This window comes from Rhopalosiphum padi, chromosome 1 (assembly GCF_020882245.1).
Source record: "Rhopalosiphum padi isolate XX-2018 chromosome 1, ASM2088224v1, whole genome shotgun sequence".
In the NCBI taxonomy this organism is placed as follows: domain Eukaryota; kingdom Metazoa; phylum Arthropoda; class Insecta; order Hemiptera; family Aphididae; genus Rhopalosiphum; species Rhopalosiphum padi.
Window position 1 is genome coordinate 1,898,819 of NC_083597.1, and position 24,169 is coordinate 1,922,987.

General features: G+C 27.6%; 1 protein-coding gene across 1 annotated transcript in view; it reads right to left on the bottom strand.

Moving 5' to 3' along the window:
- Positions 1-15,710: 15,710 nt before the first annotated feature.
- The window catches only part of LOC132928175 (calcium uniporter protein, mitochondrial), a 71,996-nt gene continuing 63,537 nt past the window's right edge, over positions 15,711-24,169 (bottom strand). The window contains exons 5-6 of the mRNA XM_060992658.1: positions 22,459-22,662; positions 15,711-18,560 (exon numbers count right to left, since the gene is read on the bottom strand). Coding sequence (XP_060848641.1) covers positions 18,243-18,560; positions 22,459-22,662 — 522 coding nt within the window. The 3' untranslated portion in view covers positions 15,711-18,242. The remainder of the gene's footprint in view (positions 18,561-22,458; positions 22,663-24,169) is intronic.

Genomic DNA, 24,169 nt, shown 5'->3' on the forward strand with positions numbered 1-24,169 from the left:
TGTGCGTTATCGACATTGTCGACACGCGCAGAGCTACGGCAGGTTACGTTCCGCAGAAATGACGATTCGCGCGTACGTCGGATCTAGTGAGCAGATGGCACAGTTCCAGTGACTCGTCAGAGTTCCACGTTACGGGTGTATCGCTCTCGTTTGAGCTGCCCGTCTCGTGTGCCGCTATAATGATCTGACAACGCGTGCGATTCGATTCTGATCCGATTATTCGGTGGCTGTGACGTCGTTGAATGACATACGAATCTGTTCGAAACATTGTACACATTACGAAAACGTTAATTTTTTTTTTTAGTGTTTGTAAAATTTTAACTTTCAAAAATTATCCATTATACACATTTTTTTTTTAGATATCCTATAAAAGCTGAGCAATCAACTCAACCGTACTTATACTTTTTGCATAATTAACCAATTAAATTTAAGGAATGAGCTAAGCACGGGATAAATCTTGCAGGTTTATTCAATTAAATTAATCGTGCTTAAACTCTATTAATTTTCAAGTTCTAATTTTATTTTCCTATTTTCGGTCTCGCTAAGCTTTTTAATTCATTTTATTATCTTTTTTTTTTTTTTGTAAAATTTATAAAAAAATTGTAATGTTTTTAAACCTTGGTGACGAGTGGGTCACTATTATAGGTCTATTAAATTTGAATATTTTAATGATATATCATTGTATAAGAAAAAAGGATTCTGAGCGGAAACGGTCTATTAACTTATATTACCAAATAATAATGTTTTTTGTTATAGCTATTATTAAAATCATTTATTTTACTTTTAGTATTATGGCAGGTTGGTATAATTTTTTCCAAAATTATTACATATTTTATTATATTATTAATATTTAATTATTATAATAATATAAATTTATACCATATTATATCAATTTATATATTATACAAAATATAATAAAATATTTCTGTAAATACCGTAAGACAATAAAAAATAAAAAATAATCTATATTCTTCTTCTCTTCTTTTATGAGTTCCTATCCGTTCCGGTCGTTCCGGATGTTCAATATCATACTGGTTACTGGTTATGTTATTCTTGTCAAGTGATACCCGGAATAAATCATTTGATCTAAATGACTATATTAATACCTATAAATAGATAATATTTTAAAATAAATTTAAAATGTTATAGTGTATAGTAAAATTCATAGTAAAATGAAATACATAAGAGTTTAGGTTCCCCCGAATAATTTTTTTAAATTAAAACAAAATTTTCAAACATTTTTACCCAATGAATAATTTTTATCAACATTTCAAAAAAAGCTTTTAAAAAAAATAAAAATTTCTTATGCCTATAAATAACTTAGAAATAATCCAAATATTTTGAAAAATGTTTGTAAATAAAAAACAATAATATAAACATTTTTAAAAAATTCAAATACGGCTATTTGTTTTTCATTTCATTTTTTGTGAGACGAAAAAAATAAAATCGATTTTATCGAAAACTGGATTTATGTAAAAATTCATTGTTTGTATTTCTCGATTAAGAAAATAACTTTTTCAAGTTTGACCTCTCCAGAGTACAAACAAATCTAATTTTATATCTAAAACCAGCTCCATTTTTTAAAATCTAAGTATCGTCTATTTATGCGTAAAAAAAACTCATCATGATAAAATCAATATATTCATAGTAAAAAATAAACTAATATATACTATTTTTCAGATACTTGAATGACTTAATAAAATGTTATCAAAAGTTTCAAGAATATTTTTAAAAAAATAGTGTAAAACAAAAATAAGGGGAATAATCGCTCAAAAATGTACTTTTACAAAAAATCAGTTCGAAAAAATTGACTTTTCTAATTTATTGTAAATCTAAAATGAACTTTTTCTAGATATGATTTTTGCATTTTTTTTATTATTTATAGACATTTAAAATTTTCTACTTTTTAGTTTTATTTTGATATATGTATTATACGATACAATGTTTGTTTGTGATTTTGTGAGTACCTACTAAACCTTGAAAATTGAACACAAGGTTTGTTGTAAGTAAATACTTACAACAAATAAAAGAATCCCGTTTTTTTAAGCTTTCAATTTTGAAAAATTTTGAAGTATTTTGTATAGGTTGTTTTCATTACTTGTGGTTTGAAATCAAATCTTGATATGGTGATGTGGTGGATAATTTATTTATTGAAATTTAAAAAATAAGTTCAGCAAGTCATATACATTTTTTATGAACGATTGAAGTTCAAAATTTTAACATTTTATATATATAACAGTTTAATAACTATTTATACTGATCCAATTTTTGTTATTATTCGTTATTATTATTTAAATAATTTTTGATATTCGTGAATCGAAACTATTTATGCATAAGATTGTTCAATTTTATCAAGGAGTTAAGCTAATTAAAAAAAAAATTGTAAACTTGATGTCTTGATATAATAATATGTCGCTTAGTGCCTTGAATCGCATCACGTCATAGATCTAATTGTGCATCTTCGTCGCCTATATAATGTAAATTTTTAAAAATTTGTGTTTGGAGTCGGGAACCGGTAGAAATATGATTCCAATGCAATAATGGATGTATCTTTAAATTTTAAAAGTTGAAATGTATTGGCAGTGAATAGTTTTGTTGGCTCAAAAAATGTTATTATAAATGCGTGTATTTCTGCAAAATAGTATAGGCGAATATTTTGCAAAAAGTGCTTTGAATTGACTGATTTTACAGAAACAATGACTGTAGTAGTTCAAGCAGTTGATTCAAAGCATTTAAGTTAAATTTATCATTTGCGCAGCACATTCCTGGGTATTCCGATCTTAAAACTGTATGCACCACTATGCCTACAAAATATATAACATACGTTACTCAATGACAACTAAATTTGGACATAAACTGTAATCTTAATAATTGACATTCTATTGAAATATTTGAAATGCACAAAGCTCCAAATCAACATGATCTGTTCGTTAAGATTGAGAAACTCGTGAACTGCTTGGTCTCTTGCTGCGTATTGTTTTTGCCATTCCGATTCTCTTGATTAAGCAATTCGTAAACGATCTTCTTCATTGTTTGTTTTCCATTAATCACTAGTTTGAGAGTTTGCAATTGCTACATCGTCCTTAATAATATACTCTTTTAGTTAACTTCGTAAATGATGAGCGTTTTAGAGTCATAATTTTTACTTTTACTCACACAGGAATAATAGTTATATCGATGATGTTATTGTTGAATGCAACTGGTGGCTATATTGATGTATATGCTTGGCCATCGTTAAACAAAGGCGAGTAAATTTATCAGATCATTAAATAAATTAATCCAAATGACTTTCACTCATTTACAATTACATTTATTTATACCTATGCGTAAACGAAAAGGAAATAAATCGAACTCGAATATACGGAAAGAATAACGCAAACATTATACAGAGAATACACAAATATTTTTAGTCTATGTTACTCGCATTTGTATAACGATTATTAAATATAAATAAATTTAAAGAACAATTCAATGGTTGAGAGAAGTCCATATGACACAGACAGACAAAAATTTTATTTACTTATTTGCAACAAAAACATATTTTTACATATTATAACAAAATATAATAAATAATAATAATATAATATAATGGAGCATCTATAGTGGAGTACACGATTACACGATCTAATAACATAAGGCCAAAAAATAAAATAGATAGACAATAAGTGACAGATATGAGATAGGTAGTAACTGAAATTAAATACAATCTAAATCTAATTTTTTATATATTTTTTGAAAGTAGTTAAATTCTTAAAACTATTTAAATTGATATTAAATAAAATACATAAATGTATTTCAATATAAAATGTACTCGTTTGACCAAAAACTTTAGTATAATTTAGTAAACATATATTAGTATTCCGTTTAAAGTGTTTAAACCTTTATTTAAAATTATGTAACTATAATAATATAATTTGTACGAAAGTTGTAAGTATTTAGTGTATCTAACTATATTAAACTTGTTAATCTAGATATTTATTATTTAGGTATTTATGTACAAAGTCATACACCTTACAAACATTATACTTATACACGCACTTATTGATATTAAAATGTAATATAAATCAATTTTGTTTATTGTGTAATCGCATCGGATCCAATCCCCTTTCAAATTTATTCAAGTGTGTATACACGCATAACATTTATTTATGAAACTCGTGGATATATATATATATATATAGATTATGCATGTTGTTTTTATCGATGTATGTGTACCTATAACCCATTTATACCATTATTGTTCACAGTACATACAGGTATATAGGATTATAGCTAGCATAAATACATAGGTATACACACCTGCTATCACCGGGTGATTGATGTTTAAAGGGTTCGTTTAAAGTCGATAACATTATTATAATATACTAAACCGATATCATATTGACTGAGCCAATGAGGTGGATGCGTGATATTATGGACTGTAACATTATATAATATTATGTATAATATTTTATCTAGAATAACGAGCCCACAACAAGTGTGCATCCGGGAAATTTCGCTTCCTCTTTAAAATATATAACGAAAATAATAACTATAAGTATAGCCATACACAGTCATATTTAGTTTATATATAAAATTCCTATATAGATTTTTTTTGTAGGTGCTCATCTAACTGTATAAAATAAAGATATTATATAAATTAAAATGGTCAAATTAAAACATTTATATATTATTTTGCAGATTTTCTCCTAAAAATATTTTTTTATCTACTCAATAACTATATTTAAATTAGTAATAATTAATAATATATAAAAATGTACTACTGTACTAGTTAATAATGAGTAATTTTTAAATTTAAAAAAATTATATTATCATAATCGTATCTAAATTTTTTATTATAATAAATATATAATCATTGTATAACAGGTAGGTACTATATTTAGTATGAAAAAATATAATACCTTAATATAACTTTTTCTCGTCACAATTTGACGTTTATTACAAAAAATAATTTTTTTTATAGTTTTTACTTCGATTATTTATATTATCATATAATTCTATGCTTTTTAATTTTTTAACTTTTCAATTTAAATATCATAGCAAACTATTACAAAATATTTCGTATAGGTAGAGATGGAGTGTAAGTACAGAATAAAAGGTAGGTATGTTTTGAGGTTCGCTTCTTGTTTTTATATGTTTTTTTGTCTGCAATTTAATTAAGCTATTATAAAGGTACATGTATTTATAAAAAAAAAAAAAAATAATAATAATATTTACTGGTTTTATCGTAACAGTTTTCAAGATGAAATTAAATAAAAGGGAAAATAATATTTATCTTTGTAACAAATGTTGTAATAAAACGAGTAGAAAGGAAAATATAATCACTCAAACGCGTTCACAGACTACGACGGCTGTGGTAGGTAGTAATTTAAAAAAAAAAAAGAACGTATGTGGGCATATAAACCATTAAAGTATCCCTTAGAGTTCGTCATAACTCATAACGTTGAAAATATTTACAACCGCGAGACGTTTGCATAAAAAAAATTATTTATGTATATTGTATATTAGATTTACGTACCCACCTAGAATTTAATTAGGTTTCTCGTATTTGCTTTTATTTCTATCTATAGTGTAGTCGTCGTGTATATAATTTAAAAAAAAGAAAAGATTTACTGGATACAAAATAACGCTATGCTTTGTCTCTAGATATTTGATGTACTTCGTGGTTTTATCTATTTAGTTATAACTTATACAAGTTTATAATATAAACGTCGACGTTTTTAATATCGCACTCGAATCGTACGTCGTCATTGTTTATGATTGCATATGCCCATGCCATGGAAAACAGCGAATAATAAGTGGCGTTACTGTGTATATTGTCATACAAAGGTGCGTAGTCTCGGGACCGCATTGATGTCATGTTGTATACAAAGGGACGGCTGTAAACTTTTATATACCTCGTGTTTAATATATGTAAAATATATACATATATTTAATGTATAGGTTATGGAATATTAATGTAATAATGCCCTCACGACTTTTATTCGACCTTTAAAGTGTTTTTAACCTAACACGGTTTTAGCCTCGGGAGTTAAGGTCAGTGGCGTGCACATAAAAGGGATGCAGAGATGTAACCCGGTGATGCTGAGGTGGTAGTTGTGACAATGATTACGTTAACGTATTGATATAGTACCTACCTATAATATACTTAAATAATAATAATAATTAATAACTTTGGTAAAAATGTTTGGACTTTTACTAACACTGACTGTTTATCCTAAGATTTACCGAATCTCGTTTGTAAAAGTCCGAACTACAAAAATCATTCGGGGTTTGACCAAACGATGTTGTATATCCTAGGTTTTACCGAAATCAATTGGTAAATGTCCGAAATTCGGACATTATTACCATCAGTAGTCTGCGAAACCTAGGATTTACCGGTAAATTCTAGGTTTAACCGGTATTCGTACTTTTACCGTAACATATATATATATTTTAAAAGGGGAAAGTAATAGTAACAACTCTGCTGTACAGTATAGGTTATGTGTCGAGTGTACAGTGTACCTCGTCAGTCGTCATTGAGTAAGTTATTGTAATGGATGTGTTAAATTTTGATTCAATGACGAATCATTATATATTTATTATATTTAATCACGATTTAAAGCAAAGACCTAAGTTATAAAACAATTATTTTAATAATAATATTAACATTTTAATACATCTTCGAATTTTTATTTTTTTTCCCTAAATTTTTGGAATAGTTTTTTCCTGTCTGAAAGTTAAATTTCTGAATCGGAGCTAAGTCGCGTGGTACATATTATAATAGGTAATAAATTCTATGTGCCAACCTATATTTAGTGATAAATCGTTGTACTTGGAAAATTGTGTATCACAACAATGGAGTGATGACTATAATTGATTTTCATATTTTCAGTTGCGAAACCTTCATAAATTTTAGTTCTTGGCCGAAATATACCCCCGAGGACACACACCCATAACTTTCACACATAACCACCCCCGTTTTAATGTACGCTACTGCAAATGACGATCTATATTACCGTGAATAATACAGTTTAAACTATCAGAATGTGCTTTTAGTGATCACCTTTAAAACCTCCTTCTGTTTGGTTATACGCATTGGTCACCAGTATCTTCAGTCTCCCATATAGTGATTGAACAACATAAATATATATTTATTGTTTGTGTACGTCATCATACATTAGACCGTTATAGCGACGTTGAACAAATACAATCGCGTGAGTAAATAAAAATAAAAGTCCTACTAAACTTTTATCATTTTAACATGGTTTTAAACTGAAAACACTGCAGCTTTAACGGAAATAGACATAACTTAATTACGGTTGGAGTTGTAAAACTGTATAAAGTTAAACTCGGAGGTAAATAAAATGTTGATTTTTACATTAAATATTATTATGTTAGTTGAAAATGGACGTAGTAAACTCAAAATAAAGTCGTTTGATCCGGAACGCACCTTTTACAGTTAAGACTGGTAAAGTCTAATAAAATTAGTTTGTTTAGCAGATGAAGCATTTTTATTGTAACAAAATGGAATGGCCTTTCACAGGGTAGACGGGAAGTATTAACATGCAGACCACTCCAGAGCTATAGATATCTTGAGCTGAACCACTATGTGCGTGTTAGATCAATGCAATTTTTAAAGTGAATTTATTTAGCTTCGTTATTGTTGGATTGAAAAATGATCAAAATATCAACAGCTGTTCAATAAAAAATTAAGTATTTCTACTAATCTTTGTGACAAAACACTCAATGCTCAATATTTGCATAGTTCTCATATTGAAATATTCAACTTTACCTGAGCCTATTTCTAACGATCTGCTGTAAAAATGTTTTAAACTCATTAGAGAACTCACGCAGAGATCACAAAAAGATTCTAAATTTCTAAAGTTGTAAAAACTTACAAAATGTAAACGTTAACATTGAAAAATGAAAATCTTTTAAAAGATTCTCTGTTATTCAAACTCCTTTTAATATTTTATTCAACTTATCTTTTTGTAATATTTTTGTTTAATTTGGTAAATTGCTACTTTTAAATCTGATTAAGATAGCTTTAATTAATTTTTATGTTTGTTTAGATAAAATATTATTTTCTCCAAAAAGTGTTATTATAACAATTATTGTTATTTTTTTTAGGTACTATTAAACGACTAAATTGTTATGCATTCATTATTCAATAACTACTGGATAAAAATTATGAAGTTTTTATTAATTCTATTTTAAATTATATTATTATTTATTAAGTACCTACAAATCTTAATTTTAACATAAATAAACAATTTTTTTTTTATTTATTATGTATACACTTTATAAAAAAAACTAGTAATCAAAATCCCTTACTTTTTAACACCAGTAGGTAACTACAATTAAAAGAGAAGATGTAGGTAAGTAGTATATCAATAATATTTTTAATATTTTACATATTATTTAATTATGAATTATCAACCAAATGTGAGCGGCTTTAAATTATCACAATTTCATAATATTCTGTACAACTATATCGTCTATATCTATATATATATGTAATATAAAATGTTCAGTTTGAGCGACGCTATTTTTTAAAATTATTTTTACGCTTAGTTCTGAGTTTATAGGATGTACATCGTTCAAGCCTAATATATAAGTATATAAAGGTAAGTTCTCCAAACTCCACGTAAAAATATGTAATTTAAAAAAACATATAAACAAGCCAAAGTTGAAGACTCATTTATTATTTAAACAACCTATATCCTATAGTACACTATCAGGTAGACAAATTGCACATTTATACTGGATATTACTAATAACAATAATAAATAAATTGTGCTCAAAGTCTAAAATCGTTTACTGTTTGGTTTTATACGCCGTACACTCACGGGTAATACCTACACGAGTATAATATACAATATGATGATAATTTATGTTTTAAATCTGCATCAATGGCGCACGCGGAATAGCCCACTTAGAATAAATATATCCGAATTCAACACTACAAATAAACCGCTGGGCTTACGGGTGGAAACACAATGAATACATAAACGGTATATTATTCTGTAACGCTCAAAATTTCCATGTTTATAAATGTAAAACGAAGTACTACAACAACTGTACAAGGCAGTCGTAGATAACTGTATAGTACCTAAACCTTGTAAACTATATGTATAATACTCTTATTAAATGTAGCGTATAATAGCATAGTAGTATACATTAGCATATATCATGACGTGATATGATTATAAATATATCAATCTCGGACAGAATTGACTTGAGGCTAATAGGGCTATAACCCAGAGAACAGTATTAAGAACGTTAAAATTAAGACACTAATCTTTTCAATTGCATTAGGTAAGAAAAATATTCACAGTATAAAATTGTACTAATACAATTTTAATAATAAATAATGTAAAAATGTTTATTTTGAGTTAAAATTAAATTGATATCGAAAAATAAAGTGTCACCAAAACTCTAAATCCTACCTTGTAAAAAATATAAATAACATCAACATGTACCTAATGTATATGTAATTTATCAACTTAGAACAACATTTTTAACAATATTGAGACAATGAGAAAGATCTAAAAACTATTGAAAATTGGTTAGGTGCTAATAGTTCATTTTTAAACTTTGAAAAATCAGCTATTATACTCCATTATTTGGTAAAATTGTCATTATCGATTATACGTCATATTAATATTCATGATGGTTGCTGTTAATATAATATAGGCCCTGTAAATCAGTCAATGTTGATAGAAACTTAAAATATTCAATTATAGAAATGTGTTAGGAATGATATGAAATGGAAGATTCAAATTACATCGCTCTACACAGTAAGTTAAAAAAATAATATATATAATAATACAATTACAAAATAATATTCTACCCTTTAAAGAGATTATGATTCATAAAATCATAACACTTGACTTAACATGCATTTATTGAATTTCAAATTAAATATTATGGTGTAATTAATTGGGTTAGGACCTACGATAATAAATTTACTCCGGTGGAGTACGATTGCGCGCGTTTTACCTTTTTGGGCATACGATTACGCGCGGTGCCGGAATAACAAAGAACATGCTTTTGACTATTCAAAATCGTACGATTGCGCGTGAAATTGGATGCGACGTTGCCAAATTATTATTAAAAAAATTATAAAAAAATTTGTTATTGTATTTATTTCTAATAACATTATACAAAAATATTCATTAAAAAAGTCGTTATAATAAAATAATATAAAATATTCGAATAGATATCGAAAAAAATTTAAATTTTAAAGCCCTGATACCTATTTCAAATTATGGCTAAATACTTAAGTAAGTTTTCTGGTGTTTTATTTTTAGATATTCTTCGTGTTGTTTACTCACAAATTCGATTTTCTTTAGTTCTTCCTTTGATTTTGGCTTGATTTTTCCTTTGGAAATGGTTGATAATTTAGTGACGGTTTCTGCCGAGTTTCCATAAGCGTACTTATAACAACAAATGTCGGAGGATGAGCACTAGTAAACTGGGCGTTATATGTTCTATGGAAACTTTCAGCTCCGTACGGATCGCTACAATCGGAAATTCGAAACCTAATCGGATATTTACCATGCACCTATAATCTGTATACTTGGCAACGTTGCTTAGAAGCAAAAATAATTTAGCACGCGCAATCGTACACCTAAAAAGGTACCGTTGATAAGGACCGCGCGCAATCGTATTGCAGCCTTTTACTCAAATAATACAAACCTATAAACTTACTCATCAATCACAATTAAAAGAGACCTATTAGTTACAGTGGCGTATATAGAAAATAATTTCAAGGGAGGGTTAAAAAAAATTTCCATTCTTAAATTCCAATTAATTATACAATCAAAATAAATACCCGTACCAACCATACATTTCGAGAGGGATTTGAACCCCTAACCCTCCTCCTATATACGCCACTGCTTAGATATACAACCAATAAACGTTTTATATTTTGTACTATAAAAAAAATATAATTTAATATGTGTCATTAATCATTATTTTAAATAACTGTTAGTACTACAACAGAGGTATGCAGTACCTAAACAAATATTCCCAAAACTGGTAAAAATAATTAGTTATTTGAAACGTTTTGAATTTTGTAAGACTAACACTTACAATTCAATATCTTTAATTATTCAGCTATAATATACAATTACCGTGATTTAAAAAGCACATCTCACGCACTCCCATTAGCCAATGTATGAATGCGACGCTGCTAATAGAGACATGAACAAAATTATACTTATTTTATGATCATATCTTATTATTATCTTATGTTGTTTTCTCATGTTCAACTGGAAGTGAACTATTTTATATTTTTCATCTGTTAATAATTATTTAAATAATACCAGAAATATAACACCACCGGGCGTCGGTCGATATGCGGGTAGAATACACGCGTATTAATTGCAAAGAAAAGTGGTTACTTAATAATTGTGTCATATTATTATGAGGGTAGTCTTCTTTCAAAAAATGAATATTGATATTATGATTTTAATATCTTGTGATAGTATATTTTCTTGGTTATGTTTTAATATAAATTTCCGAAATTCATTATTTTTTTAATTATAGTATACGTAATATACATGTATAGCTTTATCCAAAACTAATTTATTAATATTATTTTCTCTATTGATTTTATTTCTTAAACTAATTATATGAATAAGAATAACTTTAATTTCAAAATGTATTACATATATCTATTATCTACAGCTGTTAAACATAATATAATAATAACCATTTGTCCAAACTTAATATAATATCTACATATTTCTGTCATTCTACATGCCTATAATTCTATCTAACATTATCAAAAAACATAACGGTGGTTATCATATAACAAAAAAAATTATCAATTATTTATAATATTAAAGTTAGATCAAATTTAAATTTAATAATTGAAAATACGAAATGGTTATTGTTTATCGAGTCTAACTAACAAGCTGTATTGACAACAATAATAGTTTATTAATTTTTCTAGAAATAACTAATTTAACTCCAAAATGTGTCACTTACACATCCAACTTCTGAGTTTAAAAACTTACATACTCTCAAAATTTAAAATTATAGTTAATCTATTTTAGAAATATACTAGGTACTCAAAAAAGTACACAATATGTATTATAATATATACATAATATTTTACATATTTTAATAACTATACGTTAATAATATCTATAACATATTAAAATAGTTTATCTTTTTATTTTATTTCAGTACTTACCAGTTACCAAGAACATTTTAAACACCGAAAACTGAAATACCTACGTATAATGGGTAGGTTAGGTTAGGTATAATGTATCATACATAGTATGCTATTTGATTACAGCGGTTACGATTGATTTTTTTAGAAGAAGAAAAATGCTATTGCTAAATTTACCAATCTACAAAGTGAACACGTGATGAGACAAAGATTCCACAACTACATACGTTATCATGTATGTTTACCTTTAGCTGGAAAACAGTCTAAAACGAATCGACACAAAAAGCATAAAAATAAAATATATGAAACTTGATTTTAAAGAGTTAACATTACGAAAATCAGTGAATCGGTAAATCGAAAATGGCACATCGCGTACAACCTTGAATTTATGTGCATATAAAAAATAAATTGCAATTCAATTTTTTTAAATTGAATTTATATCCTATTAATAAATATATTGTTTGAATCGTTTTTCGATCTGATATTTTACCGTTACGAAACCCATTGATTTATATCACATTGTCATCCTTTCCAACGACTTCCAACAGTTTCGCGCATAGTTTATCCACGTACATATAGGTATATAATATGTGTGATGCAGTTATATTAAACGCGTAGGCAATAATATAATAATAGTCGACCAATCGATGATTATAATATGTAATGTAATATAATTAAAGCGTAAAAATAGCAGATTTTTTTTGTTTTCGGCTCTCTGATTGGACGTTTGTGTGTATTATTAAACAATAACAACGCGTAAAGAATTAATGCGATATACTGTAATTAATTTTTTACTCTTTGCCTATATGTACTGAGTAGGTAGGCACTTATACATATCTATACATAACACGTACTTAAGTGGTTTTTGTTTTTCCTGTAAATTAATCGGATACTCGAACGCAGAGTAAAAGTTTTGTGATCTCGAGTTTATTTCCTATTTTGGTTATCTGTCAAAAAATGTTAGACGTGAATGTGAATAAAATTAATATAAGCGATCCATCATAATAGGTATTATATACATTTATAATACAGGTGACAAGCACGGATGCAGATTATTTAAACAGAAAGGCGTTCATTTAAAACTTTATATTATACAAATATTTTCGAGTACAAAATTATCACATACTATATATCATTAAATTTATCTTTTTTTACGAATATGATTTATTTATTTATCGTTCAACTATCAAACTAATATTAGTTAAAAAAAAAAAATGGAAACATTACGTATGGTTACTCTATTGTATTGCATATAAGTACTGCTGGCTGCCACAGGTATTCCGCGCACGAGAAAAATGTCGACTAAATTGTATACGTATGTGATATGTTTACATTTTTGATATTATGAATAGGTAGAGGTATGCGATTCGTGTTATGAATTCAAATGCTTGGACAGCTTTCGCCGTTTTACCATCAAATATTATTATAATATGCTTCGCCGACAGCGTATATAGGTCGACTTCGCCGCGAAAATGGATCTACATACTATAAGTTACGCATACACGAATAATACGTGGCATTGCATTGTAAATAAGGCCATAAGGCTATAGTGTTCCTCCGGGGCGCGCGGATATGTAAATAAGCCAAAGGCTAGATTATTCTATAAGCATACAACAATATATATATATAAAGTGTAGATCAGGTATATACGATGGATGAATGCGTGTATAAATCTAATATGCAAAGGTGGGCATTAACTATACTTAAAAAGTTTATTTATTTTTTAAATTTTCATCTTAACTATAGTAAATTAATTTTCTAATTGACTTACGAATTTAACTAGTTTAGATTATTTCATTTGATTTAAAAATAATCCATCAAGTTTAAATAAAAACTGTTTATGAAACACTTGGTTTCAATGATTTTATGTATAAGTATTATTGCACACGATTTTAAATAAAAATAATCTAATACTATACAAACATATTATTAATAATAGCCAATAGATTGTAGATAATACTACATTTATGTCCGGTTTTTTGTTAAAATATTATTTCATAGGTAGAAACAGTCATCAGTAGAAAATTATACTCTTCTACTCTCCGCGTAATCTACGTATTAATTAAAAACTAAAAAGTAGTTTAACTTTTTTTAAACCGAGTCTTAAGTTAATATTTTTTCCACATTAGCTTGAACTTTGCGAGTTAAATTTGTTATTTGTTAATTATTAACTTCTAATTTAACTTGAGTTAATTATTTTCATTAACATGTCCATCTTTGAATAGTAATATATATTATTGAAATTGACACTTTTATACCAATACGGTTCAAGTAGGTATTATAAGACAGGTCACTTACTTATTTCGATGCTTTTGCAGACGATGCAGTAGTCGATGACGGTTGTGCAAAAACAAAAAAAGATAAATTGTTCTTCCATTTCCCAGTACAATAATAATAATAATAATATTATAATGCAATGATGCCGAATTGACTTTAACCCAGTTTTTCCATATCACGGTTTATGGCGAGCATGAATGCGGTTAATGGATCGTCACTCGTTTTGGGACACATTTGTATCCCGCGCACTGCGGCGACCCAGAAATAGTTGGTAATAGTCTGGCGTTTAAAATAAATACGTTCAAAAGAAATCGTTTTCTGGAACTTGTATTGCTTTTCTTTGAGAACTACCCTTTCCGCAAGGACTCGACCGACCGGTAAAATGGCATGTTATTTATCACGTTACACGGACTCGGGTATATAATATACCTATAATATATTATTGTTTTGTAGTTTAATCGAGTGTTTGTCTTTTTAAAATGTACGATGACAATAATAATTGAATTCCGTCCGGAAAGCTGCCGTATTTTACTAAAAAAGTTTTATTCGGCAAAAACGAGTAAAGTAATAATATATTATATTATATGCAGTAATAAATTTTTTTTTAAACTTACCGCGATCCATCATCAACAACTATACACGTCATCGAACGGCTCGAACTACTACCACGGAGTTCGACTTCGTCGTACAAACGATGATCAAGGAAGCTATACACATCATAATATAATGTTATTATATCAAAAACACTACTATTTTTCGACGTGTTTCAATAATTATTAACTACGAAAGCGAAGGTGAAGTATGGTAATTGAGCGTGAAGATCAATATAAAGGTCTATAGTATATATTATCATTTATAAATCATAAAAACTCCATCCACGCATATCCGGGCGATTTCATTTTAAATCGATCATGCTAATATTATATGTATGTATATTGTACGGATATTTCAGTAATGGTTCCGTAAGTGCAAAGTCACGCGAATCTAAACTTAAACAAATATGCATTCATTTTCACGGGCGATTGAAAACTAGAAGAATCAGGGTTAAGACTTTCTGAAATTGTGACCCTTCTTACTTGAAGCCCGAAAGACGTAGCGCCAATCGTATTACAATTTAAAAACTAACAAAAAATGAAAAAACTGTACACAATTTGACGTAGATAGTGAATTTTTAAAGGTATCTACATAGGCTTTAGTGCTTTTCATGCACTCATATTATGAGGACTGAGATTGGTTAAACAATAATAATGAAAAAAAAAAACTATAATAACACAATAAAACTTTTTTTTAATACATTATAAATTATTAAAAAGGGGTTTGCTATTAAAAACAATGATAAACAAGAAAATGTTGGTACACGTTAGTATATACGAAAATGTTAAACAATAATTATTAATCTTATACACCACACAAATACACAATATGTTTCAAAAACGCGTCGTATGTATTCGACGTTGGATGCGTCATTGCATATAACATATATTTAACAATAATTAAAATTCAATTCAATTATTATACACCCGCGCGTCAAACGCAAATAAACATTTTACCATTATAATATATAAGTATACATTTGATAGCGTTAAGAGGCAGTCCACGCGTGGCTAACCTATAAATTATTGATATAATGTATACCTACAATCATTTTTATTAAGTCTTGTAATACACTTTAAAAGTAGTAGATAGACTTAAAAAGTATATTTTGATACCATGTACCTATTATAAATTAAAATGTTTACGTATCAATTTAGAGGTATAATTTAATTTAATGATGAGTAATTTAATTTTACAGTAGTATGCAGCTTTTGAAAAAAACAATACCTGTTCACAATGTTTACTATTAATAAAAATTAATATTACTTTTTTATAATGAATGAAAAGTTGGAAAATATACCGATAGTAAATTATTTAATATTTTTTAAGTTTATTTTTCTATTTATATAGCTAAGATATATTAGGCACATGATATATTAAAATTGTTTAAACGAGTGACTTCCTCTCAGCATTTGATTAACAAGCCCTACTTAAATTAATACGTTATGTTAAAATACATAATATTAAAAGTAAAAATTTAAATAATACAACACAACGGAACATCATAAATTTGATTGAATTAACTTCTTATAGGTTTAATAATCTTAATAATAATGATTTTTAGGGAATACTTAATAATATATAATAACAAATCATACAAACGTATTAGTACATTTTAAAGTAAAAATGAATGGTAATATCTTTTAGTACAACGCATGTTACTAGAACCTACTTACAAGATTTTGTTAATACATTTAAAAGTAAACGATAATTATTTTAGAGAAATAATCATACAATAGGTACAATAATATTATAAATAAATAATTAAAAAGAAAATACAATAATACATTAATATATAGCTTATGAATAGATATTAAATAGATTTGAAAAAAAAATGGTTTTGAAACCAAGACCTAAATATTATAAAATGATGATTTTGATAAAAAAAAAAAAAATACATTGATATAATGATTCGACTAAACATGAGTTACAGTATTCCTAAGTATACCTACACACTACCTTATAATATAAATAATATAAATTATGATGGCATTGACAATTATTAAAGACAATTATAAAAGTTGACGAATATAATATGTTTGAAATACTATAAGAATATAGTGAGATAATAAAGAGCGAGAGAAAGATATAAATTTAAAAATAGTTAACACTAATTACATTGAGCTTTAATCGAAATAAAAAGCTACTTATAAGCGAATCAAAAAAAAAAAAAAAATAGAGTAAAAATTATAAAACCTTTAATTCATTTATAATAAAATATTGGCTCCATTATCACAACATTAAAACAAAGATTATTATGTTATTTTGCATGCAGCAGTGCCATTGTATAATATTATACACATATAATATATATATAATAATATATGAGCACTCAACTTCTATTAACCGAATCTAACGACGACGGTTATACAATATAATCCGTCGTCGACGCGTACATGTATATATAATAATAAAATATTAATTATTATATTATTATAACATTATTTATCAACATATTTATATATTTATTTAAACGACCCTGATCCTAACCCAAAGAAGAAAAAAAACGGTTATGATTGTTCTTGATCAATCAATCAACAAGTGCTTGTGTGTTTTATGTTTGTGTGTGTGTGTGTGTGTGTGTGTGTGTGTGTGTGTGTGTGTGTGTGTGTGTGTGTGTGTGTGAGCATGGGAGTGTATGCGTGTGTGACGAGACGATTTCCACGAGAGCGATAGTGATGGTATGAGATTTTCGTCTTCGTCATATACAACAACAATAATAACAATAATAATATAATATGTATATATATATATATATATATAAGTACATAAAAATGTAATAAATATATATGATAGATGATTATTAAAAAAAAATACCTAATACCTATGAATTAGATAAAGCGTGTATATAAATATTTTTATCATTTTTACGTATTAAAAAGTCTCAAAAAAGCGTACAGATATACTGCAGATGTTGTATTGTAAAGAGCCGATATAATATTATATACCTCCTATTATCCTATAAAGTATCTCGATATTTTTCGTGTGCGTGAAGTTTAGTAGGTACTCTAACCCTGTGTCGATATTAAGTCATCTAAGAGATATTTACGAAAGACCAAAAACGACAAGGAGAAGAAAATCGGCATTATAAGTTAGCACCAATTTTTATATGACGTAAATAAATAAGTCTAAAAAGAAAAATGATCATAAAAAGAAGACATAATAATAAAATTATTATTTATTATGCATAATACTGCGCGTGTTTTCAAATGCTATTATCAGTGGTCCGTTTGCAGTTTCTGCCTTTGGTATCATCTAGTAAAGACTTGATACGGGATCGGAGTCCGGACCAGAGTCCTGTCGGTTCCATTTCTGTGGCGGTGCAATTGGCCAGCGGGTCAAACAGGACTTGAGACCTGTGCGGCGGGACAAGCGGATCTTTGAGTCGAGCCAAATCGGTCTGTACGTTTGCCATTTTGTCTTTGAGCAGGTTGTAGGTGTGCAGGTCCAGACCTGATTTCCTGGCTTTCTTATGCACGGTGATCAGATACTGGCGGTCACGAACGTCAGGCATCAGGTACTCCTTCAACATTTTTGCAGTAAAATTAATATACAAATATACGTCTTTAGATATAGATGCCATGATATTATAATAAGTATGCTCAGAGATTTTCGTCGACTAATCCCATCAACGATCGATGGCTAAACTACGCATGCAATTATATTTTATCTTATTTGATTTACAAAAATTTCAACTATATTTTAAATATATTTTTCAATTAAATTGTTTTGAGTAAGTATATAATATGTTATGTTTAATATTAAATTTAACATTACATATGCATTCTCATAAAATATCAAACGTGTTTCTTGAAAAATTAAAAAAATCAAAATCAAACATGTATTTGACATGTCTGTGCTTAATCATAAAATTGTATAAAGCAGATATATTTATAAAAGGAAATAATATTTTACGTCAGTTAATTGTGCTAGAATATAACGAATTCTATTAGCATTAATAATTAAATATAGAATATATTTTTATCACACGACACCCTAAATCGCTCTGATATCCTTGTTCGTACAAGGAGAAATATTAAACTAAAGGAACCTATATATTATATTCGATTTTTCATAAATTTACGTCAGCCGTTTTGGTAACGATCGGAACGTACGATAATACCTATATTGGACTTTTGGGTCACTGCTGCAACCGTCGTAAATGTCCGTAGTTAGGGCGAGGTCCCCGACTATTATGTACAGGGTGATTTTTCAAGCATACTTAGCCCCATTGTTTTAATTTAACAATGAATTTATTTAAATTCTGGTTTTTCGAATTCTTTTATAAATACAAAGATCATAATTCGAATTCTTGAGATTTTTTTACTACTAAAAATGTGTCCTGGGGATGCAAACTTTTGTTTTTAAAATGAGAACTTCATTTTTTACTGTCAGCAAATAATTTTTTTGAAACTTATAATGAATCTAATTTGAATGAATAGGTTTTGAGTTATTTAGGAAGTTAAGAAGATATGGGTACTATATAGTAATTTGAAAATTGTAGTAATTTACAATAATTTATAAAAATAATTTAAGTAAAATTAATACTATATTCGATATAATATTATATATTTTATATTTTTAAAACTAAAAAACTACTAATTTTGAGTTAGATACATCAAAAGTTTCAAAAAAATATCAGCTAAATAATTTATAGAAAAAAGAGGGTTCTTATTTTAAAACAGAAATTTATATTTCGAATGGACACTTTTAAGTAGTATAACAATCTCAAGAATTTAAAAATATATGTCTTTAAGTGCGTATACAAATTTGCTTAAAATCTGAACTTGAATAAATTCGTTATTAAAAAAAAATAGGGTGAGCATGCTTGGCGAATCACCCTGTATGATTTATATTGCTCCATGAGTATATAATAATAATACATTACACCAATATATACGTAGACCATGTTTTGGGATACGTTGATACCCTGCGATATAAAGCTCCTAATCAGGAGATGCCAAACACCGGATAGCCGAACGGATCTGCCAATATATTTTATAGTTGTACACCACTAGAAAGCAAATTGAGTACTACGCTCTCGTTTATTTTCAAAAACAAAATTATGAAATTCTAGAATTACTCGAACAGAATGAGCTATCACCACCGTGATTCTGCAGAAATAAATCAAGCCCAGCACTACCGAAGTTAAAAACTGGTCGAGCGGGGCGGGGCGAGTCCTTGCGACGCCTACGCATTTTGTATTATATTATGTGATGTAAAAAAATGTAATCGCAAATATAATACCCAAGTGCCCACCGCAGTAAGTGCCCAGCAATATTATTTCTCAACACCTTCTGCTGTCAACGTTAAATTTCATTTCTCCAACTACCCCGTAAATTACTTTTAAAATTACTACTATATAATACGTGCGGGTGCGGCGTCAGACATCCTGACCCACTGCGCGTAGTGAGTAAAATATCATTTTATATAATATATATATATGTATATAAACATGTAGGTACGATAAAAGAAAATAATAAATAACGGCTGTCATTGTCATTTCCTTTTTCATTTTTCGTCCCTGCTGACTATATATATATATATATACCAATGACGAAACAAATGTATTCGCGGTATTATTACCTTTTTTAAGTATTATAATAATCTTAATTAAGCCACAGATATATACGGCCGCGTTACGCATAACTAAAGATGTTTCACTAGCGATGAAATAAGTAGCAAAGGTCATTTTAATTAGGCATATATACCTTGCATGAAAATATTATTTACATTTTAGTAAGGGAATTATTATCTACGGCACTCGAGGGTCCCTGTTTCCTAATTGCAGTAGGGAAACATAAACCTTTGGTACAAGAAATAAACTCTATACAAAAATGTTTTCACGATGGCAGTTATTATATAAAAATCTTATTCTTATACACATGAAAACATCAGTTCAATTGTATAATAAATAAATAAAACAAATTCTATACCTATGCAATTAGAAGAATAATATAATATACCTATATATTATATGATTATTTTACACAATGAAATAATTACACTTTTGCAAATCGTTATTTTAATATCAATAAAATAGCAATGTATGCTAAAAACAATTATAAAATCAATCAACGCATTTACATTTTACGAGTTTGACCTAGAAATCTAAGCAGCCCGGGTAACCTAAAATGTATTTGATAATTAAAAATTGATGATACAGGACAGAATTATTAAATTTACTATAGATTATTCGGGGAGAATAAAAAGTAGAGATATTAAAATATCATAATTTTGTAATTAAAAAAAATATATGGCCATTTTTTATAGGAAATATGGTGACAATATTAAGCCATGATATTAAAGTTTGAAAATGGACAAAGTAAACAACAATGTTTACTCGCCCGAAATTATTGTTATATAATGATGAAAATATAGATAGGGTTTTTGCTATTGTTTTATTTTGAAGTCGTTAAACTACAAAAGGAACAATTGTTGCGAAACATGAAGCAGAATTTATACTTTGATGTTAATTGTTCTGTAAAAGATAACAAATAGGTACATTATGGTTTGAAAACATTAGGTAGTATTGGTTTGGAAAAAAACAAATAAATTTGTGCAAAAAAAATATTGTGTTAAAGTGTACTTTATACATATCATTGTGAGAAAATATTTAAAACTCGTATGAACATTTATCTAAAACTTAAACAAAACAGATTACAATGAATATATGAATATACGATTTTTATTCATAATACAACGCATTACAAAAATAATATTGCAAAATAGTAAGAAGTTTTTCTTTAAAGAAAATGGTACAGTATGATTATAATATTTTCTATAGTAAATTGGTTTGAAATAAACCTTTTATGTGTACTTAAAAAAATAATAGCGATAAAAACAAATAAAACACATTATTTACAGATAGTCTTTCTTTTTCAAAGAACATCATAAACGCCAATAACACATGAACAAGTCCAAATCCTCCCATTAGAATCTTTATTGTCCCTGAATTTCGGATGCACAAATTATTGTTTGTAATAATATATCCCATAATATCCCAATTATCAAAAAGGAACACGGCCGAATATACTCATCATTCCGAAAATTAATCTCATAATTCCGGGTCCGTTTATTATTAACGACATGCTTCCAAAATTCCTCGAATTGTCCACTTCTCACCAAGCACAATATTCAACAATATCCTAATAATTAATATGCATAATATCATTGTGCAACGTTCATGCGTGTTCACGATATTCTGTGATGACGTAATTCAAATTCAATATTATTATATATTTATAACAGCTATAATATTTCTGTAATGACGATTACCTAAACCGAATAATTGAAAAAATAAAATTTACAGGAATAGCTTAATGGCTTCATAACACAATAATTATAGTGATTACAAATTATCAATATAATTATTAATTAGCTACACAAGACGAGTCAATTATTATCGTATGAAAATATACCTGTTTTGTAAGTACATAGTAAGCATAAACGGCCATGGCGGTGCCGTAAGTGACGAAATATGTGACCGGCTCCATTATATCCCATGAATATTCCCACCAAGTAAGCCGAGCCAATATTCCAAACTGCACTGACATAAGTCCCAAACCGACCCATGTGAGCACCGATGTTTGTCTGCTGGCTACCAAGTCGATGGATTGCTTTTTCTGAAACACGAATACATATACATACAGATAAACCGTTAATGTTGAAACGCGTCTTTAAAAAAAAAAAAAATATTCGTAAAATACTGCAGCAGACATTTATTTAATATTTATTATATTGTATTACACATGATGGCCGATGGGCCAACGACAACCGTGCTTTCCCGCGCGCGTAATCCTATAACATTGATTAAAAATGTTTTCATTTTAGTTATGAAATATTAATCTGGAAACTAAGCACGAGAAATTTATTTCGTTCATTGTCGGTGTGATATATCATAATATATTATATAATAACAATAACCCGTTAAATACAATATAAAAATATAAAACAAAATTTATGACGCGTATTATTACGATATTATTATTTTTTAAATGATTTTGACTACAATTAATGTTCTGTTAAAAAAAGAAACTTTGTGGATACCTATATGTATATAATTTTCAGAAACAGTTTGTTTAAAAAAAATACATTACATTTACTATTTTAGTAGAAAATATTATTTTAAAAAGCAAGTTCGTGGTTCATAATAATAATAGTTAAATAGTTTAGTATTTTATGTATTATTATTATGGTACATAAATGTATTGTACACACAAACACATCACATGTTTTTTCTAAAAGTAAATAACAGTAAATAAAAATGAAAGTTTTTATATTATTTACTTTTTAGGATTCCCAAAGGTTTTTTTACTTTGTAAAGGGATCATAGCGAATGAAAAATTTCATTGTACAAAACTCTCAGAAATATTGAATTCAACGAAACTGTTCGACTTTGATATATTTTATTTTACTTATTGACTATTGTTGTGTATATTGTAGTACATAGAATATTGAAAGCATTTCTAGTACGCACGAGGACGATTGCCATCTTTACACTTAAATCTTTTTTGATTCAAACTCAAATGGTATATTTACAAACGATACACCACAAAATAATATATATAAATTTGTGTGTGTTTCTTTCCTACCTATTTCTCATTGACTAAAAGTTTTTAAAAAATAATTAAATCTGAACAATTTATTTAGGTAATAAAAAATAATTATATTTAATAATATATATTACAAATGTGTTGGTTACAGTATTGGTGTTTTTATGCATACGTATGGAATTTAAAACATCATAACCATTAGGTATAGATACAAGTTTTCAATATGCAAATATTGGCAAAAATTAATTTAATGCATAAATAGATACTCTAATTAGATGGGTTTTTTTATGATTGTTTGCATTTTATTTTTAATTGGTACCATTACATAAAATTTAATTTGTACGTATCGTTTGCATATTTGCAGTTCACATTTCTAGCGTGTTAAATTTCTGCCATACGGGTGCTGCCCTATACAACCTGTGTTTGAAACAGTTTGATTTAAACAAAGTAGGAATTAACAAATTATTACTATAAGTTTGTACTCGTATGTACACAGTTGTGTTGAAAGTAATATATACTTGAGGGTTGAAACTCAAAGTACACATAGTTACGTTAATTTACAAGATTATTGTCTCTC